Source organism: Halichoerus grypus, chromosome 11, assembly GCF_964656455.1.
Source record: "Halichoerus grypus chromosome 11, mHalGry1.hap1.1, whole genome shotgun sequence".
NCBI lineage: Eukaryota > Metazoa > Chordata > Mammalia > Carnivora > Phocidae > Halichoerus > Halichoerus grypus.
In genome coordinates this window covers 96,538,037-96,565,279 of record NC_135722.1, presented here as the reverse complement: position 1 = coordinate 96,565,279, position 27,243 = coordinate 96,538,037, and the positions used below count along the sequence as shown (strand labels likewise).

The 27,243-nt window shown below is 55.6% G+C and overlaps 1 protein-coding gene and 1 long non-coding RNA gene across 16 annotated transcripts in view; one reads left to right on the top strand and one right to left on the bottom strand.

The window, feature by feature from the left end:
* Positions 1–298: 298 nt before the first annotated feature.
* USP2 (ubiquitin specific peptidase 2) lies at positions 299–26,530 on the bottom strand. Of its 4 annotated transcripts, none has more exons than XM_036090797.2 (13): positions 26,407–26,530; positions 17,669–18,486; positions 5,094–5,144; positions 4,461–4,584; positions 4,164–4,275; positions 3,951–4,061; positions 3,709–3,773; positions 3,386–3,489; positions 3,214–3,294; positions 2,983–3,061; positions 2,651–2,758; positions 2,346–2,466; positions 299–2,065 (listed from the first exon to the last, which is right to left on the bottom strand). In XM_036090797.2, the coding sequence occupies exons 2-13, from the start codon at positions 18,443–18,445 to the stop codon at positions 1,978–1,980; spliced, it is 1,821 nt and encodes a 606-aa protein (XP_035946690.1). In that variant the 5' UTR covers positions 18,446–18,486; positions 26,407–26,530; the 3' UTR covers positions 299–1,977. The 4 variants fall into 4 exon arrangements, with proteins under 4 accessions (XP_035946690.1, XP_077914996.1, XP_035946689.1 ...); XM_078058870.1 differs by lacking the exon at positions 26,407–26,530 and adding an exon at positions 25,348–25,711; XM_036090796.2 differs by lacking the exon at positions 26,407–26,530 and adding an exon at positions 21,530–21,647.
* The window catches only part of LOC118521786 (uncharacterized), a 248,140-nt gene continuing 226,071 nt past the window's right edge, over positions 5,175–27,243 (top strand). For 7 of the 12 annotated variants that reach the window (XR_013442582.1, XR_013442580.1, XR_013442576.1 and 4 more), the window contains exons 1-3: positions 9,021–9,130; positions 25,708–25,937; positions 26,386–26,812. This is a non-coding gene — a long non-coding RNA (uncharacterized LOC118521786). Of the gene's footprint in view, positions 5,766–9,020; positions 9,131–12,771; positions 12,838–25,707; positions 25,938–26,385; positions 26,813–27,243 lie in introns of those variants that run through there. The other 5 variants (XR_013442579.1, XR_013442575.1, XR_013442583.1 and 2 more) reach the window with 5 other exon arrangements.

The following is a 27,243-nucleotide window of genomic DNA, read 5'->3' as shown; positions in this document are numbered from 1 at the left end:
GCATGCTGAAGTAGTTAGAGATGGTAGTGACCCCTCACCCCTACGTGTTTTGCCCCCAAGTATCTGGAGACAAGTGTGGCAACCTGTTAACTGGTGAATCCAGATGAATCGAGCATTCAAAATGTGTGCTAGTTCAGTTTTATAGAGTTGAAAAATTTAGACTAAACAGTGGGCAACATGTTCGAGTACTTGAAATTCACGGTCCAGTCGAAGCAGTAAAAATACGTGGCGACTAATCTGCTCAGAGTGCTTCCTGGGGGCAGACCCTTCCCAAATCAAGATGCCGTCACTTACCAACTTCTCAAAGCTATTATTTATTCTGTACAAGTTTCCACTGGACATCAGACATTCTTCTACTCTTGCTTACACAGTAAACAAGTGCACATCAGCCCTTTGGCTCAGGTTCACAGGGCTTCCCTGGGGAAGGGGGTCAGGCCAGTTAAACTTGGGGCGTCTTTCTCTGATGCCTCCTTCTGGGAGCATTGGAAAGCTTCAGGCTCCAAGGGGCACAAGCTGGGTCCAGCCGTGTGGATGCACAGAGCTCTGTGCCTTGGTGCTGAACAGCTTTACTCTCTGTGAAGCACCGAGTTTTGTCCAACTACTCAGGGCAAAATCACGCCCGTGGGAAAGAATGGTACAGCTGAGGCAAGATGTCCCCAAACACCCAGGCTCCAGCTCCCGGGGTAGGACTGAAGACTGATGCCAAGAAGGGCTGAGGGGCGGCATGGGCATCCCTGAGAAACTCGGTCCAAAGGGCCTATGTCTAGGAGGCTCTGAGAAGGGGTGGGGGCACGAAGGTAAAGCACGTTAAAAGGGAATAAATTAAAGGTGAGAGAAACTCTAGGGATAAGGGGCTTGTGCTATCCTTCAAACAGCTGGGGGGAGTAGACCAGGGGTGGCTTAGAGGAAGTGGGCAGGAAAAACTTGATACACTACCAGAAGAAATCTCCTTCTACCTACTCTCCGCTCCACCTCACTGCAATGCAAACCGAGCCAGGGGCTAAGGGTATGACCCCCATCTCCCCCAGCAGGGTTGAACATGGCACTGGGGAAAAGGGAACAGGCTGAGGGTATTTCAGGGAGGGGCAGTTACCCCCTGGTCCCCAAATGCTATAAGGCACAATTCTTGGAGGCAACTAGATTCCATCCAAAACATTAAAAAACAAAAAACAAAAAAACCCCAAAACTTGTTAGATCCCGGGTCTACTGTGGCTGTGCTTGGGGCCTGGCCAACACCCACCTAGCACCACTGGGGGCTAGCATTAGAAAAGCTGTACCTGAAGAAAAAAAAAAAAAAACAAAAAAAACCGACCAGCACAACGTCCCAGCTGTGAAGAGGTGTGAAGGAGAGCATCTCCAGTCTGAAAACTTTAGTTATGGTAATTAAAAAAAAAAAAAAAAAAAGTTGGGTTTCTAAAAACCAAAATCAGCTTTTTTCAAAGTCGTCCCCTTGTCTGTCCCCCTGGAGTTAGCAGCGTTAAGAGGGCTCTTGGCTCATGGGTGTTTCTCTTGCTTCTGGACCGGTGAGCAGGGTCCAGGTGAAGACAGGTGCCAGGTTCGGGCGCCGGTGCTTCCAGGCAGCGATCCTCCCAGCAGGCTCCAGAGGGCGCTGTCTTCTCGGGAGGAACTGGGGGCTGGAAGGGCAGCAAGTGGACCAGGATCTTCTCCCCACAGACCGCCGTTGTTTATTACACACAGGAAAAAAACCACAAGCTTAAAAATAAAAACAAGAGAAGCCGAGGGGGCACTGTGCTGGCTCCAGGCTCTGTGTCCTGTCGATCTCCGCGCCAGGTGTGGCTCAGGAGCTCCCGGCTCCCTGCTCCAGACCCTGACCAGGCTGCAGCAACTCCTGCTCGGCAGCTTTAGTTTACTTTATTTTTCTCTTATTTGTCAGATTTTTTTTTTGTCTTAAAAAAAAAAAAACTTAGGGTGTGGGGCCACCACGGGGAAGGGAGAAAGGGATGTAGCTCCTCGCTGCTACATGCGGGAGGGTGGACTGGCCAATTCGTAGAAGAGCAGATAGGCGTCGCTGGTGCGCACTTGGCTGGACGACATGGGTGTGACGCTGCGGAGAGAGGGGTGGAGGGATGTCAGAGCCCTGGAGAGGGGGCCACCGGGACACACACGGAGTGGCTGACGGACCGTGAGGGCCCATCGCTCCTCTCCCTAGGTGTCCCTGAAGCCAACCTCTTTTGCTGTCTTCTAGAAATTCTGCAAAGGGGCAGTAGACTCGGACGTATTACACGGCCTTTTGGCTCCGACTTCTATCCAAAGTGGAAGCCACACAGGTGGGTGAAGTACAGGTGTCTGGCAGCCAGGAGCCCTGCCTGAGAGCTCTGTCTCACCTGGAGTCATTGAAAGTGTGCCATTCGCCTGTCACTGGACTCCGGCAGTAGGCCGTATAATGGCCGCCCATGGTGGTTCCAGAGTGATTGGACACAGCGTACAGGTTGTAAACAGCGTGGTCTGAGGAGGAAGTACAAGGTTTCAGGCCCCCAAAGCATTCCTTGCCCCACCCTCCCTCTCCTTCCTGCCTCTATTTCTGATTTTAATAACTTGCTCTTCAGTAGCTTCCTTCTACCTCTTGGCCTCTCATCTGGATTTTAGGCACCTGTGCTTTGTTTCTGCCCTCCCAGCTGAAAATACTCACTGGTGTTTTCTGAGGCAAATTCTCTCAAGTCCAGGTCTCTTAGCGGGAAATTCACAAATGTTGTGAGCTTGCTGGTTCGTATCCTGGATTCTGAGAACCGCTTCAGATCTGGGGTTGACGTGAGTCAAGGACAAGAGAGGGTGGCGAGGGTAGTCAAAGTAAAGGGGACTGAGTCCTAAGAGGGTGAAGTGCTTCTCAGAAGCAAAAGAGCAAACGGGGAAAGGAAAGTCTACCAAGTTTCCTTTTTCCTACTCTGTTGGCCCTCCGTTCAGCCCCTTGTCATCAGTCACTACCTAAAGGCAAGCCCTTGCCATGGTGGATGGTAAGGATACGGAGCACCAAGATCTTTGGGAACCTCTGGATGGAGAACTTCTTTATACATCGTTTTCTGGCTCGGCAGCGACAGCATGTCTGCAAGACACGACAAACAGAGCTACAGAGGACTTGGGGGAGAAGTCAGCGGGCCAAGTCCAGTAACTCGTTGGCTGCATCTGCTGGTGACAGGTCTTTCCCAGAGTGGGCTCTTGGATGTGTGCTCCTGATCCCATGGAAGGGGGACTTACTGGCTTTTCATCGCCATCAAGCACATCCTCTTTGGTGAAGAGCCTCATGCAGTCCATTAAAGTTACCTCAGGATAACCTCGCTGGCAGAGACAAAGAGTAAAAGTCACAGAGATCGACGACACGAGAAGGTAAGAGGGGGCGCTTCTAACGTGGGGCAACAGGGGCACATACCTTAGCGATGGGCAGTGAGAGGTCCCAGAAGGGGTCAAAGACTGTAGAGCAGTAACCACAGTCCGTACACGTCAGGGAGCTCTTTAGCTGTCCAACGAAGAGATCTGCAGAAGAGATGGGACAGCGGAGCTTAAACCTGGAGAAGGAGCACACGTCTTCTCTGGGCTGTGTGCCTCCTCAGCGCTCCTGTCTCTGTCCCTGGGCCACCGGACAGGAGGAGGGTCCCCTGAAAGGAGGACTCTTAGGGCTTTTCACACTCATGCTCTGCTCAGGCAAAAGCAGTTAACAGGGAAAGCAGGCCTTCCTCCCATTCATGCGCTTACCCCCAATCCGACTGTCTTCCCGTTCTAGATATTTCCTCCACATCTGTCGTCCTTTCTCATCATCACTAGGAACCAGAGAGAGGGAGACAACCAGGTCAGAGCTCATGCCATGAGAAGTTTACGGGTGCATCAGTCTAACTCCTTAATATTTAAAATTCTCTCCAAATTATTACCCCCAAAGAAGTCAGCCAAAAACTCAAGTTCATTCTCCCAGCCAAAAACCCACAGCATTCTCCTCTTACGGAAGATGATCGAGGTTCTCAGGGTTGGACTTGGGCCTCACTGTCACTCGGTTCACCTCATTGTGGAGCCCATCCAGAAGAAAGCGAAGAAACTCCTGAGCATCTTGCTGACTGAGTCCAAAGGAAAGAGAGTGAGCAATACCTCTCATTCCAAGAACCAACCTGCTGTGGCCGGCACCCACCCCAGGGAGGACACATCTGCAAGGCTCTTACTTATAGCCAACGAAGCGTGGCGCATATCTCTGGATCTGGGTCTTGAACTCAGATGGGCTCACCACATCATTGGGGGATGAAGTCCATATGGTCTGGATTAGTTTTGCAAACTCTATTGGAAGGAGAGGGTAGAGAGGGGGCATGGAGGACAGGTGAGACATTTTCTGTAAGAAATTCAAACTAGAATTCCACCAAAACGAAGCCAAAGGGAGAAAAGTAGGAGGGATACATATAACACCCAGCTACTAATATGGCCAAGAGTGGTGCGGAGCAAGTGTCCGGGGTCGGACCCCTCACCTTCCATGAGGGCGGTGTGTGCATTGCTGCTGTGGCTGAGATCCCGCATGAAGAGCCTCTGCAGGCAATAATCCCTCAGCTCCCGGGTGTTGCTCAGGCACTGCAGAATGGAGTTCATGAAGCACTGCAAGAGATCATCCACTCCATAAGACAGAGCCCGGTCTGGCAGGTCCGCTTACCTAGTACCAGAGGCCCTCTGGTTCATCTACCCCAGAAATGAACGCTCCCACAGCCTCAAGTTCCTCTTCTTATAAGGGAAAGGGGTGTCATGAGGCCAATTCCCGCTGCCCGCACAGGTGACGTAACCGGTTATTGACTGTGGAGGTGTACAAACAGGTGTGGGTGAGCTGGACAGAAGTGGGTGGGAAGTGATGGATGTCCTTCAGGAGAAGGATCCAGGAAAGTAGCTGACAGTGAAGAGGGCAACTCCCCTTTAGTAGTGCTTCCTGCTGGGGGCCGGGAGAGAGGCAGAGCGCCAGCCATTCTGTAAAACCCACCAGCCAGGATGGGCAGGTATCAACTGGCCTCTAGAGGATAGGGAGTCAGCAGGAGCCAGGAGGGAACTTCTGGTCAGACGTCCATTGGGACAGTAGGAGGTGGCCTTAGGAAAGAAGTGGGCTGGGAAGAGCTCACCGTGTTCCCAAGGTTTCGAAGACCAGCCAGACCCTGGGCGCTCTTAGAATTCTGTAAGCAAAGAACACATGGCATATGAGGCTGAAGGCGAAGAGGCTGGGCCTGTGCTAGGCTCGCTCCTGCAACTATCTGCTAGCTGGAGCCAGGAGCACCAGGCACACACGTTATTCTCTCTTCAACACACAACACAAATATTCTTCAGGGCTTTCCTTTCTTTTGTTGACATGTGTTTTCCCCCGATCTGTACATGCCTCTTCATTCTCTGCCATACTGGAGGCTGGAGATTAGAACTAGAGCCTAGGAATTCGTGTATTTGATTCCTGGCTACAGGGAACGCCGGGTCCCACATCCGGGCACTATCTCAAATGACCCACTTTTCTACCCCTAGATGTCCAATACATGAAGCAGCTGTTGTAACGGGCACTTCAAGGAGAGCTTGAAATGTTCAATGACAAAACATCTGAAGTGCGTTAAAGATCTTCAGCTGGGGAAAACTGAAGTTGGCCTGCCATTCTGAATTGTCGGAGACAGGTGGAATTCCTTTCAGCTGAGCTCATCTCCTAAAGGCTGATTAAAGCCCGCGAGAATCCTCCTCGCCTGGCTCAGGTTTCAGCATCCTGACTGGTTCCTAGCTGGGAACCCATCTGACACGCAGATTGTGGCCACGCAGAGGTAAGCACCTGGCTGAAGGTGCCACTCCTGTTCTTGTCCCTATTGTGGAGGCTGGTGAGGGGGGTTGGAGCGAGACAGCTGCTAGGTCCAGGTCTCTTGGCTAATTCTGGCCCTACCTCCAAGGAGTCAGAAAACCTTCGGGCTCAAAGGGTTAAAGAAACAGTGTGCAGATGAGCCTGCCACCCCCTCTCTCAGGGAGGGGACCCGGGAGCCGGCAACTCTGGAGCAACACTGACTGGGGCATGCGTGGGGCCAGCTCAACCCTGATCAGAACAGGAGCCTGAAATAACTCAGCTAAAATTACTCATGCCGTGTGCTGACAGCCTCTGAGGCTGTCAGCAGCTCAAAGCCCATGAGGTTGTCAGCTCAAGGGGGTGGGGTGGGGAGAGGCAGGCTGAAGGAGGGCTTTTCTCAGGAATTGCCCTGCTGATCCCACAAGTAAGAGGATCCCTTCTTGCCAGTGATCAGGTCTAACACTAACAGGTAGGAAAGGAAATATACTCCAAAGAGAGACCTGGTTTCCACCTGCAGTTATCGAGCAAAGCTTATTGGCAGCAGGTGGGCATAAGCATCCTTGAACTCTGCCAGTGCTAGCAGTATATGGCCCCAAACACAAAATTTAAATCTTACCTTTCTGACAGTCTAAACCCTGATGTTCCAGTAAGAGGACCACAACAGAGATAATTCCCTGGACAAAGACCTTATCAGCATTTTCAGGTAAACCTGGAGAAGGACTCCCCTGGGGCCCAACAAAAACACTGAAGTCTCTGAGTTGCCCACTCGGAACTAAATGTTAAAGCCTGTCCACAACAGGATGCCCGTCCTCCCCTCCCCCAAGATCCACCCTCACTCCTATTTTTGGCGGTGCTTGTTAGTTCTTACCCCCTGTGCCTCAGACAACATCTGTCTAAAGGGCTGGAGAAGCAAAGCCTGGTGATCATGTCAATGTGCACCAAAGTGGGCCTCCAGCTGAGACAGTCCCTCAGCCCTAATGGGGGCAGGGCAATGGAAAATTAGAGGCGCCTTTGTACCGAGGCACTTCTATGGTGTTGACACTTTTAACTCTGACCCAGCACAGTAAGGGTCAAGAACAACACATCCCCACCTATGGTTACTGTTCTTGAGGATCTAACTCTACTAATGGCCCGGCAGGTGGAGAGATGGGGAAGGCTCCTTTAAGGTTTTGCCAGGACCCTCTGTTTGTTTTTCTTTTTGTAGGGGGTGGGGGTGGCTCTGCCTTTGTCTAAAATTTCCTAAGTTCAAAACTACTTGCCAATTTCTAAGCGCTCTGTGTAGAAGGCGGCTGGATGAGAGGAGTCGGAGGGTGGGAGTGGAGGGGAGAGCAGGGCTGTTCTATGCCCAGCCAGATATTCTTCTGCCATGAATAGGAAATCAGGAGCTCCAGGGAAAGTCAGCACTTTCCATTCCAGAGAGGAACAAAATGTCCCAGGAGTGACCTTTCTTATGGGGAAAACAATCCTACCTCAGGGCCAACAGGGAGAGGCTAGAACTGGAGAGGTCGGGAGAGACCCCACACAGCGAGCCTCTCACAGGGAGAGAAGGAAAGGACTCCTGCGGCTATGTGGAGCGCATGTGCAAAGGCTTGAAAGAGTCTGGATCAAGAACTTCCTTAAAATTAGTCGTCAGCAAACCTAACCTTGACTTAGGGGCAACCACTGTTCTAAAAAGTCGATGCCACCTCCACGGTTAGTAAACAGACAGCATTCACCCTCCGTGAAGGAGCAGGGGGCTCAGGGAGAGCCCGCTCTGGCTTAATGGGGAGGAGGCGTTTGAGGAGGTGGGTCATATAAGCAAGGCGGATTGAGGTTTGGGTCTTCACACTCAAGACCCCCGTAAAGGGCTTTCCTGCTTGCTTCACCTGTGCCATGAGGGTCAGCCAGGGGTCCTGGCTGTGGCCAAGGAGCCTGGTGTGGCCCTGGCACGGGGCAGTGCACGCACTGCCAACTCAGGAGCCGGAGCCTGTTACGTAAGATCCGTCAAGCTCTGGCCTTCTCCCTTCCCCAAGGGGGCAGTGCCCAACCTCCAGCCCCAGCATGACCCTGGGGTGGTACTTCATTTGAGGGATCCACTGCCCACTTAGCACAACTGGGGGAGGGCCGGAAAGGAAAGGGAAGCTGCCTTCTTTCACCTGTCTGCGACTCCTCTGCCCTTCACAGGGTCAAAGGACCCCCGTTACCAACCCTTCGGAAGAGCGCCCTTTGGGACCAGTGAGGAGGGGGCGGCTCTTTCCCACCAGCCCTTCTTGCTGGGTTTTGGCCCTGGAGGAGTCACGCCCGCAGAGTCCAGCGCGCTGCCGGCTCCCTCACACAGCGAGAACTAGTCAAGGTTACGCTTTCCTGCACCTGTCCTGAGAGGTGCCAGGAATTAAGAGCCCAAGGGCCACCTGGTGCCCGGGTCACGAAGAGGGAGAGGAAGAGGGGAGGGGGGAACCTCAGGGGCTGGGACCTCAACAAGGGGAGGGGGCCGCGAGTAAGCCTGAGATCACCTGGGGAGGGGGCATTCCTTGCCGGGAGACCCTGGGAAAGGAGGGGTGGGGGCTGGGAAGAATCGGTCCCCCCCCCAGTCGGGGTGGGGGCGCGCGGCAGATGGGGGTGGGGGCGTCCGGGGGAGGAGGCGGAAGCCCAGTCCCTCGGCGTGGGGGTCCCGGAAAGGGGCCCCGCGTACCTTGGCTTTGTTGAGCAGGAGCCCCACGAAGGTGGAGAGCAGCAGGGAGGGGGAGAGCGGGGAGCGCGGCCGCAGCTCCTTGGCGAGGGCGGGAAAGGGGGAGGCCGGGGGCTCCTCGGGCAGGGTCACGGTGTACGAGGTGCGCATGCTGGGGGGCGGGCGGCGGGCTCGGCCCCACGCCTAACGTTGGCAAAGGGGGCGCGGGGGAGGACCGCGCGGTGCCACGGCCCGGACGCTGAGGCCGGCGAGGCCGCCACAAGACACCGTCCGCGGCGCCCGGCAGTATACCGCTCCGGCCGTCCGACCGCGCGCTCCTCCGCCTCAACCTCCCCGGCGCGCGCCGCCAACAGCCCAGGCACCCGGCTCTCGCGCTCCGGCGACTGGCGGCCCCGCCGGCGCCTCGGGCCCCACGACGTCAGCGCCGGGGGGCGGGGCCAGAGGGTTCCGGCCCCGCCCCCGGGGCCCGCACGCGGCACCGAGCGCGGCCGAGGCCCCGCCCGCCCCCGCGCCTCCCGCGCTCGGCCCCCCCCCCGCCCGGGCCGCCCCCCGCCCGCTGACCCCGCGGGCCCGGCCGCCGCCGAGACCCGCCGTCCCCGGGAAGGGCGGGACGGGCGCGCCGAGCCCCGCGCCGGCCTCGGGATCGGGACTCAGGAGGACCCCCACAGGACCGTGTCAGCCCGGTGAGCTTTCCCCCCGGGCCGCTTACAGTTCCTGACTTTTGGGGGCTGCCGGGCATTTGGCGCACCCGGTGAAAGTTCCGTGCTCTCCTCGGGGCGGGGGAGGGGGGGAATGCACTTGCGCACAAACTTTTGCACGTCGTTCGGGGGGGACTCAGGCCCTTTGGGAGCCCGACACCTACACAGCTCGCGAGGGTCGATGGGCCCCTGGGTTAGGAGCATGGATTTCCCTGGCGTCGGTACTGAGCCCGCCCCGCCCATCTCTCCCCAGTCCCAGTTGGTCCCATTATCAAGAGAGGCAGTGCTCCTATTTTATAAGTTACAAGAGGTCACTGTCCCATTTGGCCCCAGGGAAGAACATTTTCTGGCTTCTTCTATCCAGTTACCCAGCTCCATCTCTCACGGAATCTGACATTTTGATTTGTTTTGGGAGGTGGGAAGAAAGTACCACGGCGGTGGGGAAGCAGGTGCTCAGCTGGGTTGGGGGCGAGCGTACTGCTCTGACCCTGAGGGCTTCGATGCTTGAAGAGCAGAGATCTTTGCGTTTTATTTCAGATGCTCCCCCCCCACCCCTTACCTATCAGGGACCCACACAGAATCTGCCTAGAGAAAGTATCTTGTTTGGAGCCCGCCGGCTATTTTTAGCCAGTATTTTTAGCATTTAAAAATACTCTGAGAAGCAGCAGCGTGTGCTGTTACTCATCTGTGGCCTCCTTCTGTTCCTCTTGGCATGCTCATCGCCACATGTACACGCACCCTGCACACACGACTGCAGCCACATGGGGAATATGTCCAGGACACATGTATGGAGTGGGCATGAGGCAGGAGCGGCAGGGCATTCTACTTGCTGGTCAGTGAGGGCACTGGTGTGAGGATGGTGAGCTCCCCAGTCCCTGTCCTCACTCTGTGACCATTAAATCCCCGACGCACTGCGCCAGGCTTTCCTCCCTGCTTCCCTCTTTCTAGGCACACCCTTTCTAGTGAGTCCCACAGTGTCTGCAACAACACCTGCATTTGGTTACACCACACTTCTGCCCCCAAGCACCTAGAGCACCTGACTCTTGCGTCCAGTCCAGAAGCTGAGGTAGCTCTGTCTGTGAGGCTGTCTGTCCACAGGCCCTTTTCATTGTCATCACCCTCGCTCTTCTCTGATCCCTGCTGCTAACCAACCTGCTCTTATTTCTCTGCTTCAGCACTTGCCTTCTCTCACTTAAAAGACGAAACTGCCACTGATTAAGTACTTACTAAATGCTACGCACTGGCTAAGTGCTTTATATAGATTATCCCGGTTAACTTGCATAATTAACACAGTGATGTAGGAACTATTATCTCTATTTTCTAGATGAAGGACCTTAAGTCCTGAGAGGCCAAATGACTTGCCAGAACCACAAAGCTAATAAATGACAGTGTGGGGCTTTGAACCCCAACCTGTCTTACAGCAAAACCCGTGCTTTTAACGATTACCAGAAGATTCTGGAATGCTCTTCCTGCTCCCTGCCAATTACCTGCTTGTAAAGTCTGCTCAAAACTTGTGTTTTCCACCAAGCCCTCTCTACAGAACTCCATCCAGCTCGAAACACCCCATTACTGCATACCCCCCTGTCTCCTGGCGTTCTGCCTTCACTGTGTTAATTTATCTTAATATGTTTATTTTTGTTTTATAAGTGTCTTTAAGGCTTCTGTAAATGGTCTTAGATCGTGTGTGGCTTATGCCATCACACTGAAAGCTCCTCAGGGGCAGGGCTGTGGGTTCTCTTAGTGGGTGCTTAAAAAATGGTGTTGATCTCATCGCTAAGTGGGGGGCCAGACCCGGCTCTGGTTGGGTATCCTGGAAGTGCCACTGAGCCTCACAGGGTGGGGTGCGTCCGGATTTGCCCGTTGAATAAGAGTGCTGTGGTAAGCACTGTCTTAACAGCTGCTTGCCCACGGGAGCGTTTGGCCTCCCGCCCCATGACTTAGGCCAGCAATGTGAGTACTCCCACCCGAGGACATCCTGGCATTCTCCTAGCACGCTCACTCCCTCTTTCCTGGGAGGTAGAAGGTTAGGCGCATCCTAGGAGCAGGGAGGCCCCGATGAGGAAAGCTACCTGCAGGGGAGCTCTTTGAGAAGCCTGGGGTGAGGGGAAAGAATTCATCTAGGGTCCGGTCTTGTCGAGCGGGTCTGACTGCTGTAGGACACAACCAGCAAGGCACTGTGGCTCATTTCTCAACTGGCCAAACCCCCATGACACCCCTTCTCCTCAGTGCCATTTCTTGAAGTGGGATGGGGAAAGGAGGTAGTCTTCTGGGATCTGAATCTGGCTCAGGCTCCATGACTCTCTGCCTCAAATATGCTGAGCTGATCTGAACAGGACTCATTCCTACAGCCTGAGGCTGCCATTTCTCAGAATCTGTGCTTGGCCTGTCTTCCCTGTGGTTAAGAAATCTTCTTCACCTCAAATCCTTTTTGGCATGGATGGAGTATAAATAAATTAGAGTCTGGGTTAGCTCTGTGAGGGCAGGACTGAGAGTGTATCTGGCTTCCTCAGGTCTCAGTGGTGGCTTGGTTCAAGGGTTTTGGAAACACTGCTCAGACCCAGGCGAATGCTTCCCCGCAAAGCATGCACCTGTCATTACCCTCACAAGTGGATAGACTGGTGGCTTGATTGACTGATTGAACTGGTAGGGGCTCAGAGTCCTTGTTGGGGGTTGGGCTTTCAGGCCACAAGTGCCCCTGGGGACAGAGGACCCTCTGCTTCCCTGCATCACTCCGACCCCAGGAGGCCAAAAGCTCTGTACTCTTTCGAGCCCTACGGCAGGCTGACCTGAACCAGCTGGACTCCAGAGGCCCACACACTTCCCTCTCTTGCTTTTATTTCTGTGTGGGTGCCAGTTTTACCTATCCATTGAGGTGAGAGGGTGCAGGGGGCCACGTGTTCAGCTCCGGGCCCTGAACATGATGTTCATTTCTGTAGCTGCTGGTCAGTGAAGCGGCTCCCCCACGGGCAGGGAACATTTTGCCGGGCTTGGATTAACTTCTGCATTGCTGAGCCCCACCCCAGCACCATGTTACCTCATGAAGACATCCTGGAGCAGGGGTGGAGGAGAAGGCAGGGAGGACGATGCTGGGCGCGGACTGAGAAACTGCACCTGGGTAAGGCAGCACTGGAGCCCCCAACCAGGTCACAGCACATAGCCTATCTTCAAGGGATGGAGACCATGGGTGCCTTGCTGACTCTAAACATAAGCCCAGACCGCCTGTCCTTTCTCAGCAGCTAGTACTGGTCCTGGCCAAGGGACCCTTTGGCTTAAGGTCTCCTCTGAGCGACCTTCCCATGCTGTCAACAGAGATTCAGGCCCTCAGGAAGTTTATCTTCCTCAGGGCGGCTGAGTGGGTGAGGGCATCCCCAGGGTCTCAGGCTGCTAAGCTGGACAAACAAGACAGCGGGGATGCACTTCAGCGTGGCTGAATAAACAGAGAAGGCAGGGGAGGAGAGAGGAAGGTCACACTTCTCCACTTGTCACCTGGGACCTCTAGGACAGTTCCTGCCGCCTTCAACTTGTTCTCTTTGGAGTAACCCCTGCTCACTGCAAGGCAGCAGTTAAGTTCAAAGTCCCACCCAAGAGTAAAATCACATGACCTCCGCTTATATAATCTCCCTGTCACTGAACAGCTGGGAACCCAAGGCTTCGGGAGATGAGTCAGCAGCCCCTTGGCAAATAGGACCCAGGTACTCTAGGTTCCCAGACCTTTTGCTCCTAGCAACAGGTTTCAGAGCAGAGGGCAAGGGTTGGAAGAGGCCGCATGGGGAGAATAGGCCGGCAGGCTCTGAGCCTCACTCCCTGGTTTTGCGTCTGAGCAGTAGGTTCTCGGCTTGATGACTGTGCTCTGGAGGGCCCTGGGCCAACCCCAGCGTTTCTTGGGGGAGAGCGGAGGGTGGCCTGGGCAGGGCAGGGCAGGGCTGGTGTGAGGGCAGGGCTGAGGCTGCAGGCAGAATGCCAGGGCTGGGGAGGGAGCAGTTGGAGGGGTGGAGCGCAGGAGGATTAAGATGGACTGTAGGGCTTAAAGCACAGCCCTGGCAGGGCTCAGTGGGAACAGCTTGTCCTTCCATAGGCCCAGGGAACAGGACAGGTGGGGCGGAGGGGGGCCATAACCAGGCTGGGTGCTTGGGCTCCTGGCTTTCCGCAGGGCCAACCCACCTGGCCTGGCTTGGAGTCCCCACAGGTGATGAATGGGGCGGGGGGGCGGGGGGGGGCAGGAAGTGAAAGCTTTTTTTTTTTTTTTTTTGCCAGTTCTGAATTATCAGTCCCTCCCCTTCAATCTGTCTGCATTTTAAACAGAAGGTGGAGCCTGGGGCAGCCCTCATTATCCTAGGCTGAGCTGCACCCCCCCATAGACTGGTGTTTTGTTGGTGCTTATGCAAGCATGGGGGGTGGTTTCAGAATTCACGTCCCCCCTGTAACAGTCCTTTACTTACGCTCAGCTGAGTCTGTAATATTCTAAGTTCATGTTGGCTGTTGCTATAAATGAGGGGAATGAGCCTGGTTAGAACTGTTCTACTCCCTGTTTGGGGCCTGCTTTTGACTTTCCTTTGTGAATGTCAACTGTAGTTCAAGTCGGCTACCCAGAGAGCCCCTGGGGCCAGGGCCACCCCAGGGGACCCCAGAGGAGTCAGATCACGCTGGACCCTGCCACATGATACAAGGGTGGTCCCCTCCCCGCTCCACTCAGCTGCCAAATGCCCCTTTTCTGTCTTCTCCTTTTCTACCAACTCTTCCATAGCATTTTATAGGTTTCAGATTCCTTCACGTCCACTGTTTGCTTTGAGTCTCATGACAGCCTGTGAGGTAGGCAGGGCAGGTACGACCCATCCCTTTTATGGATGAGGAAACAGAGCTCAGATGAGAGGTGTCTAAGGTTAAAGAGGCAACCTGTTCCTTCCAGCCTTAGGTGACCCCTCCCTTTCCCACCACCTATGACCCCTAACGACACCTGGGGCTGCCTCCTATCACAACTATTATAAGAACTTATTTCCCCAAGTAAATTGTGAGTGCACTGAGGGCAGGGACCATGGCTTGCATCTTTCTTGCCCCCGCAGAAGCACCTAGAAGGGTACAAGGAGGACTAACATTTATCGAGCACCTACTATGTGCCGTACAACCTTTGATTCCTCACAATGATCTATGAAGTGGGAACTATGGACGCTCATTTTATCGAGGAAACAGGTTCAGAAGTTAAGCAACTTCTCTGAGGTGGCACTGCTGGTAAGCTGAGCCCCGAAATGAATGAATGTGAAGTTTAGATCCCCAAATGGAGATCTGAAAAGGCACTGGACCCACTTTTAGAAAGAAGTGGTGCAGGCCCCATGGGCAGGGTTGTTCTCCCCTCAGGAGATGGAGTCGGCAGCAGGAAGTAAGGCTGAGAGCGGTGAGGAGGGGCGTGAGGCTGTACCAGGGTCTGATCCACGAGGGGCCTTGCCCCCTGGCAGTGTCTTCTGGAGTGTGAGCTTAGGGGGAGACACTGCACCGTAGGGTGTTCCTAGCTACTTAAGTGTGCTGTGCGCTATTTCTGGATGGGAAGGAGGGATGTTAGGGTGGCTGAGTTTGCCTCAGGGCAATCTGCCACCCCTCTGAGGTCCTCTCTCAAAACTCTCCTCATCTGGCCCTGGAGGTAGAGGAGGGGCTGAGGTGTCCCCTGTGGGGGAGGAGGGGGAAGGCAGCAGACTCCAGGGAGGGAGGGTTGAGATACGTCTGTGTGAGAAAGAGGCAGAGTGCCAATGGAGTTTGACCCCCCATAAAGGGGAAGACCCTGCTCTCATGATTGGGGCTGAGCGTGGGTCTGCAGTTTAGTCTGTGGAGAGCAGGTTTTCAAACCTCAGCATGCGTAAAGGTTACCTGAAGAGCTTATAAGAAGGACAGATTCCAGGGCGTATTCCTAGAGAGTTTGATTCAGGGGATCTGGGTGGGGCCCAGGCCCCTGAATGATTAAGCCCTGCAGGTGATTCCTGCAGACTTTACTTTAAGGAACACTGTGTACCGTAAAGAACTTTTCTCTTCTGAGCAAAGGGAGGGAGCCTCCCAGAGGCCTTTAGGACCCATCCACTAAGAGCTGCTTTCTGATTGCCGCTGAGATGAGCCACACCAGCCACATCTAAGTGAATCATGCTCCAGTCCAACCACATGTCCCTCTGAGAGTACATACTTCTCCCAGGCCAGGTCTCTTGTCCCCCACTTGTCTTCCACACCAGCCCTCCAACGTAGCCGGCCATGCCCTGTCAGGTTCTGAATGCTCTGGGAGGCACCAACTTTTGTGTCACCCATGGCCCTTCACAGACAGCCCAGCAAGGCCAAGACTCTCTAGGTAATGTTATCAAAGTTGTCCCCTCAAGCCCTTTAGTTATGACAAGCTTAAAGATCTATGACCCAAAGCCCTGTGCCTATCTTGCACCCCTGCTCCATTTATCTGGACAAGTCCACTAAGCAGCATTTCTTTCTTGCTATGGCACAGCTATTATTTCCAAAAGGCACCTGTCCTAGAAGTAGGGGACTGGTACATAAGATAATGAAGGAAACACAACACCCAGCTGTCCTGCCCATTGGCTTGTTTATCTGCCTGCCCATCTATCCATCCATCTAACCACCCACCTATCCATCCATCCATCCATCCGTCCATCCACCTATCCATCCATCCAGCCATCCATCCATCCATCCATCCATCCACCCACCCACCTATCCATCCATCCACCCACCCACCTATCCATCCATCCACCTATCCATCCATCCATCCATCCATCTATCCATCCACCCACCCACCTATCCATCCATCTACCTATCCATCCATCCACCCACCCACCTATCCATCCATCCACCTATCCATCCATCCACCCACCTATCCATCCATCCATCCATCCACCCACCCATCCACCTATCCATCCATCCATGCATCCAGCCACCCACCCACCTATCCATCCATCCATCCACCCACCCACCTATCCACTTATTCATCCATCTATCCATCCATCCATCCATCCATCCATCCACCCACACCTATCCACCCACACCTATCCATCCATCCACCTATCCATCCGTCCATCCATCCATCCATCCATCCACCCATCCACCTATCCATCCATCCATCCATCCATCCGTCCATCCACCCACTCACCTATACATCCATCCACCTATCCATCCATCCATCCATCCATCCATCCATCCATCCATCTATCCATCCACCCACCCACCTATCCATCCATCTACCTATCCATCCATCCACCCACCCACCTATCCATCCATCCACCTATCCATCCATCCACCCACCCACCCACCTACCTATCCATCCATCCACCTATCCATCCATCCATCCATCCACCCACCCATCCACCTATCCATCCATCCATCCATCCACCCACCCACCTATCCATCCATCCACCTATCCATCCATCCACCCACCCACCTATCCACCTATCCATCTATCCATCCATCCATCCATCCATCCATCCATCCATCCACCCATCCACCCACCCACCTACCCACCTATCCATCCATCCGTCCATCCATCCATCCATCCACCCACCCACCCATCCACCCATCCACCTATCCATCCATCCATCCATCCATCCATCCATCCGTCCATCTGTCCATCCGTCCATCCATCCACCCACCCACCCATCGTGCAATCAGTAGATTAGCTGAGCTCTGCGCAGTGCTAGGCACATGGGGAGGCATCTAGAGATGTGATTTCTTTCTTATCCTCTGAGAACTTCCCACCTGATGGGTACACCAATAACTAAAGAAAAGGCAGAATGTAGTCAGTGCCCCAGAGAGGTGTGTTCACAGATTAGATGCAAGCGAGCCCTTACTGTCCCTGGCACAGCCTCTTCCCTCATTCTAGTCCAGGCAGGACTGGAATACAGAGGTATGGGATTGTCTAAAGCCTTAGACAAAAATGTCTCCAGCATTTTCCCCAAAGACACATGAAAAGCACTGCCGTCCAGACATCCTGGTCCTGAGCCGGGACTGGTGCCCATCAGAGGGGAGTCCCTGTCCCGCTGATGTCTTATGCGTGGATGGTAAGCCAGGTCCCCAGGCTGGGAAGTAAAAGCCTGAGCAGGAGGAGAGATGCAACCAGAGCAGGGAGGCCTCTCTTACCACAGGGAGCACTGGCGGTTTGGGGGCCTCAGCATTCAGTCCAGGATGGTGCAGGGCCTGCGGGAGACCCTGGCATGCTGGGTGGCAAAGCGGAGGGTGAGCACTGCAGTGTATGTGGGGGTAGCCGACCATTTCCGGGAGCACTGCTGGATCGGCGTCCAGTGCATGGGTCGTGAAATGGGTTTCCTAGGGAGAGTGGGAAGGCCCCTGAACAAGGCACCGAGCCACAAGGGTACCAGACATGCTGAGATGACCTCTCCTGCTAGGGCTGCAGGAGCAGCCGTCATGAGGTCTGGGAAGGAGACCTTTGCCTTCGATCATCAGTCAGATGGGGAGTCCTTCCCTCAATCTGGGTCTTCTACATCATCTGCTGCCTCCCCAGCCCATCACCGGGTCCCCAAGGGGCAAACTCACCATGGTCTCTCTCCCTGGGGAGCTGGAGCGGCTGGACCCAGGGGCCTGGCCCTTGCTCTTCTCCCACAGACTGTAACGGCCACTGGGTCGGTAGGTGGGGCTGAGGACTTCGGGGACTCGTGAGGGAGGGGCCTGCGTGGGCACCTGAGGCGCACTGCCCTTTCGGCCATAGTTCTCCAGGTAGTCGGCCAGGTACTCGGAGCGGCTGGCTGCCTGGTAGAGCCCCTGCAGGGCACAGAGCTCCTTGCGTGTGCGGGCCAGCAGGGGGCTGCGGCCCAGGTTCCCAGGGTCTATCCGGTAGCTATCGGAGGTCCGGAGGCTGGAGAAATCCCGGGCCAGGTCTGATTGACTGTTCGACTTCTTTTGGGCCAGGGTTCCACCCTGCTCGCGGGCAGTCACAGGCAGGTAGCTGAGGGAGTTGTTGGTCACTCCATAAGGGAATCCGCTGCCCCCGCTGAGTCCACTCCCTGAAGGCCGCTCAGTGCCCCTAGTCTGACTCTCGGCCCGTTTACCGCCCCCGATGATGTCAGGTCTCAACAGGGGGCGGCCCCTGTCATAGTCCAGGATGGAGGAGGGACCATAGGTACGGGGACGGGTGAGGAAGCTGGTTGGGGGGCCTGGCTTAAAACCAAGCTTCTCCTTCTCCAGGAAGGAGGCAGCCAGGTTGGCCCCGTAGGAAGAGGGAGTGTAGGTGCCATAGCCCGATTTGGCATAAGGGGCCTCCGTGTAGCGGGCCGATTCTGTGTAGCGCTTCAGGGTGGAGGAGAGCTGGGACATCCTTCAGGGCGGCACTCAGTGGGGACTGGGAGCCTCATGGGCTGAAAGGCAAGGAAAACAGTTGTCAGAGGGCCCTGCCAGCTTTCAGGTGCCCCCATATGTGCTCTTCATCCCCAGCTGGCGGGGACCATAGATCTCACCCAGAGACCACACGGTCCATTTCCACGAGAGGCTGGCCCACCGCTGAGAAGCACACCTGTGCACGTGTGTACACACACACGCACCCGTGTATTCACACCTGAGTGAGAGCACGAGACGTGAGCCGGCTTTTACAAACCACACAGGGCCGTCAGTCATCAGGTTGCTCCGAGTGCCCCCTTGCAAAGCCCCCGACATGAGAGTGGGGGCTGCCCTCCCTCAGCAGCCCTCCAGGTGACCCATAGTATTCCAGCCCAGGTCTCATCTGCTTCCTCTCTTCAGCTTTCGGGGGAGGTGCTACCGCCCTCAATCTCTGGATTGAAAATGCTGGACATTTTAAGAATTAAGTCTTAATTCTTTCTGCTGAAAGGAGGGGCAGGAATCTTTTTGGAATCATACATTGTCTGAGCTGGAATGGCCCGAGGATCATTTGGTCAGATCCCTGGTGAGGAAAAGGAGGCTCAGGAGAGGAAGCAGTGGGGGCTAGGAGAGGCGGTGGTGAGTGAGCATGTGGTAGAAAGTGGACTTGACCTCAGTCTCCAGATCTAATCCCACAGTTCTTCCCTGGACACGGTCACCTGCTGTGGTGGGGAATCTTCGTGTGGCAGAAACTACCCTCTTTATGGATCTAACTCACGTGTTCTATGTGGAGTTGGGGTCCTGTGGCCTCCCAGGGGTTCCTCTACCAACATCCAAGTCAACCAGCTCATGGTGATGACTTGTGCAAAGGGGGCCCCCTAGAGGCTAAAATCCTTCACTACAGGCAGTACTCCCTGTCCCCTCACCCAGCTGCTGCAGCTGGGGTGGGTCTGGTGAAGGCACACAGAAATCTCTGAACTGAGGAGTTGTAAGGGTCCTAAAGAGTCATCTGTGTTTTTTTTTTTTTTTTAAGATTATTTGTTTATTTGAGAGAGAGAGAAAGCGAGAGACAGAGTACGAGTGGAGGGGGAGGGGCCGAGGGAGAGGAAGAATCAGACTCCCTGCTGAGGATCATGACCTGACGACTGAGCCACCCAGGCACCCAAGAGTCATCTGTTTTAACATCTCCGTTGTACAGATGGGAACAGCGACACTGATTTGCCCAAGGTCACAACTAGCAGAGCCAAGATTGGAATTCAGGTCTTTCAGGTTTCTAGTCCAGTGCTCTTCCTACTGGACCTTGATTCACCCCTCCCCATCAAGTTTAGGCTCACTTGGGGACCACCAGAGTCCTCCCCATCACTCTAAGTGTGAGGCTTCATCTAAAATGGAGCTGGGGGGGCAGGCAAAGGTGCTTTGGAGGAGGAACAAGTAGGATCAGGACCCTTTCTTTGAGGACATCAGGGGTTCTTGGGGGCTCCTGCGGGGGTGGGGGGACAGGGCAGGGCCCTCCAGGAACCTCAGAGTAGTGGTACAGGGCTGGTTTTGGCTTGCCCCATGACTGGCTAGCTGGGTGATTTTGCACTAGTCATTCAGCCCCTCCGAGCCCCAGTCTCCTCACCTGTACAATGAGTATAATCATCATCATTACGGTTCCTACCTCACAGGGTTGTTGCGAGGAATAAATGAGATAATAACATGTGGAAGCCCTCAACTCTGACAGTGATTATCATCTCTTCCCCCAACCCCTGCCAGGCTCTGGGCCCCTCCTTCATAGGCCTGTAATAATGTCAGGGCTGGCCGTCTCTCAGCCTGGCCGGCTTCTCACCTCAGCCCAGGGTGCCAGGCTTCCCTTGCATCCCTCAGTGAGATGTGTGGATGAGCAGGCGGTGGGCAGAATCTAGCCATGCTGCAGACACTGGCTCGGGCAGCCCACAGCCTGCCCCAGCCTGGCAGCCCCGCCCATTTGGGCAGAGAGGAGCTGGTGCCAAGCCCCAAATGCTGATGGCTTGGCAGAGAGCCCCAGAAACTCAGTCCATGCAGGGCGTGGGATAGGTGCAGGGGTGGGAGATCAGCAGGTGGCAACCTCCATATGGATCCCAGAACAGAACTTATAGACCCTGCCAGAGACCAGCAGCAGTTTTCAGTGTGGGCTGGCTCAGAAAGGCCTGGTCTACATTTACACTTTTCCCATCTGGCCTGGGGACCCCCATCTTCGTATACATGCCCTTCCCCACTGTGCTTCCACCTCCAGCAGAGCTCCCACTCCTTTCTAGGAAAAAGTAACTGGAGGGGGACCACAGCTCTCCTTCCATCTGCTGGGCTTTCTGGGGTACAGAGAAGAGAGAGCGTGAAGGCTGAGGGAAGCCAGGGGAGACACAGACAGAGGCACCGGGACGGGGGTGCGGGACGACTCCTGCTCTATTTCGCTTTGGAGAAACTCCATCAATAATTCAAAGTAAAAGAGACTCCAGGTCTCAGGAACTGGGCTCTGGGACACCGGGCAGCCAATCAGATATGGCCTGCCCCCCCCTCCCCGGGCATGAGCTCATGCCTCCTCCCCATGGCTCTCACTCCCCCTCCCCCACACTAAGGCTCCCAGGGAATTGGTATTCTGTAGGCAGTGCCCCAAACTCATGACCTCTCCTGGCCCCGCTAATGACGCAGAAGTGCTGGGGCCAAACAAGGTACAAGGGACAGGGACAGACAGCCCTGGGAAGGCCTGCAAGTATTCCTGGGGAAGGGTTGGGGCTGGAGGTGGAGTCACACCTTGGCTCCCAGGAGGCCTCCTAAATCCCCGCTCTCCTGTCTGCTCCAATCTGGCAGGCAAGTGGCAGACCACCCCCCATCCCCACCTTGCCACAGCAGCCCTGGGGGGGTCATGCCATCACCAAGAGCTCCCTGGCAGCTGCCTTTCAGTGCTGACACTGGGCTTAGGGTTCCCCTGTCCGGGCAGAGGGTCCCTACTGGGGCTGAGGCCTTTAGCATGCCTATCCCCTCTCCTAACTCCTAGTTTCACTCTTGAGAAAAGTGTCAACACCTTCCAGGTGAGCCGAGACAGCTTGGGTTGGTGCCCCTTGGCATTACCTGGCATGGCTGTCCCTGGAGACCGCAGAACACACCACGGGTGGGAGAGCAGGCTGGGCCCAGGCTGTAGCCTTGCTGCGCAAGACAGGGACAGGACGGGCACTCACATGGCTCTGAGTCTCCTCGTTACCACAGGAACGGCCTGGACTGAATGGCCCTTTCATGGGGCAGTGGGAGGTGAGCCGATTGGCTGGGATCCCCCGTCTCCCTCTCTGCCGGGCGTGGGGCCCCTGCTGCCCGTCTCCTTTTGCTGTTTACCCAGAGCTGGCAAGTATAGGCATGTGGCTCTAGGCAACTCCTCCCCAGGTGCCCGCCACCTCGGACAGCAGGGGCACTCCACCTGCCAAGCTCCTCCTTCATGTCATCTCTTCCCCGGGCGCCTCCGCTCTTCCCTGCTCTGCCAGAGCTCCCCCTCACTTTGCTCAGTTTCCCCCTCTTGGGAGGTGCAGCTGCATTCCCTGCTCAGCTTCCTGAAAGGACATGTGAGCCCAGCGACCATGACCGGCCAGCAGGCACCGAACACCTCCAGACTGGGCACCGTGCTGAGCGCTTCACCCGCAGCTCCTCGCGGGTCACGCAGCCTTCCCTGGAGCATCGCCTGCCCGCCCGGTGCTCCTCTAAGTGCACTTCCTGCCCGGCGTCCCCAGAGCCTCCGCGCAGTTTTAGGTTTTAATTCTTTCGGAGAAAGAATTTAAACTTAAGAAGCATCGTGTGAAGGTTTAATGATTTACATTAAATCGAAGTTAGTATTTTTATTTGAAATTCAACAAATAGACAAGGAATGAAATAAAGAAACTTTTAAATGAAGCATTTAGCTTTCCTATTTCTGAAGTTCCTGAAGTTTGAAACTGCACGAAGACTTTTGGGACACCACGTACCAATGTGCTAATCCTCACGATCGCCCTCAGCAGTGGGTGCCATCCTTATGCCCACTTGCGGATGAGGACATCAGCGTTGGCGGAAGTGACGTGGATTTCCCAAGGTCACACGCGTGAGCAGTGGCAGCGTGGGACTGGCACCTGTGCTCTGCCCCGCTAGCAGCCGCCCTGAAGCCAGCGCCCCCCACCTCACACTTCCCTGGCCTCTCCCTGAGCTGGCACGGGGTAGGACCTGTGGCACGGGGCCCGGAGGACGCAGGCATCCACTGTCTAGGCCACGGCGCGGCAGGTACAGACTCCCGGAGGAGGCGGCCCTTCGAGTTTCCACTGCGGGCAAATGAAAGCGAAGCCAAGTGCAACCTGAGCGTCAGTACAGTTCTGATCGGCCAAGAGATGGTCCAGGAGGCCTCCGCTGCACCCGCAGCGCCGAGCTCCCGAGTGTTTCCCGGGCACCGGCATTTAGCGCCAGCCAGGGCTCTTGGCCCGAGGCCTGGTTATGGACATGGCCCCCAGCCTCCTACTCTTGCTGCAGCTTGGCCCACTCCCCAAGGTCCCCAGGCTAGATGAGTCAGGGGTTAAAATGAGCCCTGTCTCCTTGGGGCAGCCAACCCCCTGTGCGTCAGCAACTGTCATTTCCTGTTGCTCACGTGAAGGGCTCCCTAACCTGCCCAGCCAGGGGAGGGACTGGCTCCCCAGGAATCTCAGGCACTCCTGGCCCCCAGGGTAGGGGATGGGTAATGCCCCACATCCCAGCAGCCTTCATGGCCCCTCTCTGCCCGGATCCACTCTGCTTTCTGGGGTGAAGGCATGCCGGCTTCTGTGGCCTTACTACTGGCTGGATAGAAAGCCCCTAGCTGGGTTTCAGAGGTGTGCCTCAACAGAGATCAGTCCTTCCCTCCTACCCAGGTGTCCAGGCCAGGTGAGTGGGGAGTCCCAGCCAGTCCCGCCAGGTGCTTGGGAACCTCCACAGTGGTGACCTCAGAGCTTCCCAAAGCCACTTGCTAACACCCTCGGAATGAGGCACTGCTGATGTGCTGACCTTGAAAGATAAAGATTGCTAAGAGAGGGGTCCTGTCTCCCTTCATTGACACTCTCTGACCCTCACTCCTATCTGCCTGGGCAATGTCTGGGCACAAGCATCAACTCCTAGGTTGAGGGATGTCCTGGCAGGTGTGGTGGATGCGGGTTGGGCGGAGGACTCAGGTGGGGGCTGTTTGTGCTTGCATGTTCCAGGATCTCTGTGGATACCTCTTAGTCCCCGGCAGCCTCAGTCTGCCCCCTCCCCTCCAGCCTATCACTAGCAGCTCTGTCTCTCAGAGGCTTGCACCCAGCGGCCTACCAGTTTAGTGCCTAATCCTCTTGCATGCCTTGGAAAGGGACCTTTCAAGAGAATTTGGGTCCATCTCTGTCTCTCTTGCTCCTAGTAGTTGCCCAAGGGCTGGGAGAGGGAGGAAGGGATGAGAGAGATTGGAGATGAGGGCAAGATCCTGACTGGTGGAGTAGAGGGTGGGCCCAGGGTAGAATCTCTATAGCACGCTTCTTGATTTCGGATTTGAAGGGGGTGGCCATCTCTGCACTTCCAAGGAAAGGGAAAGGAATGGGCCTACAGGCGCTATTGGTATCCTTAAATTCTCTTTCCTCATCACCTCTGTTGGGAGCTCTCCTGGTGCTGCCACCCCAGGGGAGAGTCCCAGTCTCCCTCCATTTCCTCCAGGGCTTGTCTTTCCTCTGTCCTTGCTGCCCCTGCCTGCCTCCTCTGAGCCTTCGCAGTCGGTCTTGCCCCAAGCACCCTCCAGGCCCAGTTGGGTAGCCTATCACATGCTCCCCCAAACACACTGGGCTGTCTGGACAGGGCCACATGAAGCTCACATAGTACAGGGGCAGCTACTGACCTGTGTCCGGGGGCACTGGACAGGATCTGGGGGCTTCTCCTTCCCCAGAGAGGCAGGGAGCGCGGTGGAGAGCCCAGAGGCTGGAGTCTGACTGGGGCTGGGTAATCCGGAGCTCAGGTTACCGACTCCGATATATATAGTATCTTATCTGACCTCACAGAGATGGCTAGCTCAACTCACTTGCATTCCAAGCCCGGGGAGAATTAAAGGGGCAGTGGCAGGCCCTCCCTCGAGGTGCTGCCCTGATGGGCCAGTGCCAGGAGAGGAGATGGTGCGAGGGCTCTCTGAAGGGGGACATTCTGAGGTGGAACAGAAGGGGGATCCAAGGGGAGACAAGTGGAAAGAGGATAGAGGGATGGGGGTGCAATGGAGAGATGAGGAGGAAGCCTCAGTGCTAGTCCAAATCCTCCCTTTCGAGGTGGAGTAGACCTAGAGATCCGGGGGCGCACAGGTGGTGAGAGGCAGGTGGGACCAGCCCTCAGGTGTTCAGTCCAAACTCTTTTCTAATGGACCCTTACGCCTGGGCTTGTAGTCCAGTTCTTTCCCTTTTATTGGCTCTGAGACAGTGGGCAAGTCATGTAAGCCGTCTGAACCTTAGTGATTTAATCTGTAAAACAGGAGTAAAAAGTATAATAATGCTATACCTCATAGTTGTGAGGATTAAATAACATAATATTTGTAAATTTCCTGGCACACGGTAAAAGTTCAATAAATGACAATAATGATTATACTGAATACTTCCACTCATTATTCTAATTAGTGGCAGTATTTGTAGTAGCACCTACCACGGAAACCTTCCTAGGGAGAATAGGGCCTCTGGCCACCCCTTGGGAGTGCTCTGTTCTAATGCCAGACAACAGCCCCATGGTTTTCTGTCCCATAACTGGCGAGGGCAAATGACTCTTGCTATATTCCCAGATGTCCAGCCCATCCAGTGGAGAAGGGCCAGGCCTATTTTGGCTCCTTCCCCCTTTGCCTAGCAAAATATAGCAAGCCCAGCTGCCCGAGGCTACCAGGAGAAAGCTGCTCTGGGGTTGTTCCACTCTACCTGTCGGAGTGCTCAGGATTCCAAGGCCACAGAGCTGGGCTGGGCAGGCTCACAGGAGGACGGAGCAGGATTCTTAACCTCTTGGGCCTTGGTGCTCTTGTCGGCTCCCAGTCTGTGTTTCCTGTTTCTCGATGGCTCTCCCTGAGGACTGGGAGTACCCAGGATGGTGCCTCCACCCAGTCTCAGCAGAAGCTACTGACTCAGCTTGGGTCCCGGTGATGCACTTCAGAGGACGCCCTCGTCCCGGGCCCTCATTCCAGTCCTCATTCCGACTCTAGTTTGGCGTGCATCTACAGTATCAGAGGAGTGGGGGATGCCCCAACCCCAGCCCAACCAGCTCTCCTTTCCTCCACTTTACAGGGTTGGACTTGGGGGAACCTTCTCATGCCCGTGCCTGGGGAAGTGAACATCACCACGATCTCCAGCTCAGCCCCATTCTAAAAGCAGCCGGATTGGGAGGCAGACATTCACTCCTCAGAGGACAGCTAGAATGGGCTGGCCAAGGGCTTGCCGTGCCTGTTAAGTAGAAGTTACTCGCCTTGGAGCACCGCGTGCCTGCTTCTGGTTTGGGATTGGTGAGAATTTCAAAGGTGCCTCCTTCGGGTTTGGGATTGGTGGAAAATCTCCCCTTCCACTTAACTGCTGCCCTACCCCCACCCCCACCCCTTTGGCAAACTGACCAGAGACAGCCCCCGGGAGCTTTAACAGGGCGAAGTGAACCAGACGCACACGTGGGGAAGGGGTTGTCAGTGTCCAGGCGTCACTCTTAGGCCATATACCGCACAGGGCGCAGAGACGCGGACCTGCTCAAGCAGCATTTCCTTAGAACACACTGATCAGCGCACAGATGGCTCTTCCTGGCACCCTGGGCTGTCAGCTGGCAGCGCCCCCCCCCCCCAACTGGCACCCACAGCTGGAGCTCCTCCGCACAGTTGGCGCTCGCTCTACATGTCTGGTGCCCATTCTATCCAGGCTGTCGTTGACACCTCACTTTCTGAGCCAACAACGGCCGCTGACCTCCGCATCCCTCCTCCCTAGTCTCCGACAGGTGGCACGTACCTGCCTCTTCTCCGAGGATGGGCGAGCGGAGCCGGGCACAAGCATGGAGCTGCGGGTGAGTCCGGGCTGGTACTGGCGCGGCGCGGTGAGCAGCAGCTGACGCAGAGGGCTCCCTGGCCTCGGCTCCTGCCCGCCTCTCCCCCACCTCCGCCGGGGGCCCGGTAAGGACCTCCCCGGGAAATCGGCGCCACCCAGCGGGCAGCCGCCTCATTGCGCCCTGGCCGGCAAAGCCACGCCGCGCGTCTCGCGTCACTGAGACGCGTCACGGCTATTGGCTTGTTCCTATTGTGGCGTCAGGAGAGCCCCGCCCGGCCGGGGTCTCCCAGGCGACCGGTATATACAGAGAAGCACGTGGAGGAAAAGCGCGCGGGCTCGGAGGGGGTGGAGCGCGACAAGAAGTGGACCGGTAGGTGGCAGGACGGGGACAGCGGGGAAGGTACTGGGGACGAGGAGGGGTTGGGGAGGAGGCTCAGAATTTGAGCCCTAGTGTCTATATATCAATTTCCAGGTTTGAGGGAAGGCTAAATGGTCCGGCTCCTTCCCACGGGTCTGGGAGGGGGCCTGTTCTTCTGCCTCTCCTCCTTTTCTCTCCTCTTAACACACCCTCTGCTCATTTTGCTAACACGAAGCCAGTGGCTGGTGATGATTGGTGATGGCGCCCTGAGTGGGTAAACGGAGGCACTCAGGTAGTGGAGGGGAGTCGTTTTACTTTTTCAAGAAAAAGCCGAGAGACAACTTTTGACACTCCCATTCGTTGTGTATCCCATGGTGTTGAAGAAAATCGCCCAGCCAGGTAGATTGGTGCCAAGGCAAACCCAGGTTTTCAATTTCACCTGG

What these genes read in the sequence shown, in the direction of transcription:
- USP2 (XM_036090797.2), bottom strand. Translation starts at nt 18,445, where the DNA reads ATGTCCCAGCTCTCCTCCACCCTGAAGCGCTACACAGAATCGGCCCGC. An exon ending in TTCGAAACCTTGGGAACACG is followed by an intron (nt 4,585 to 5,093) that starts GTGAGCTCTTCC and finishes GATCTCTTGCAG; the next exon opens with TGCTTCATGAACTCCATTCT. An exon ending in TCTCACTGCCCATCGCTAAG is followed by an intron (nt 3,295 to 3,385) that starts GTATGTGCCCCT and finishes TGTCTCTGCCAG; the next exon opens with CGAGGTTATCCTGAGGTAAC.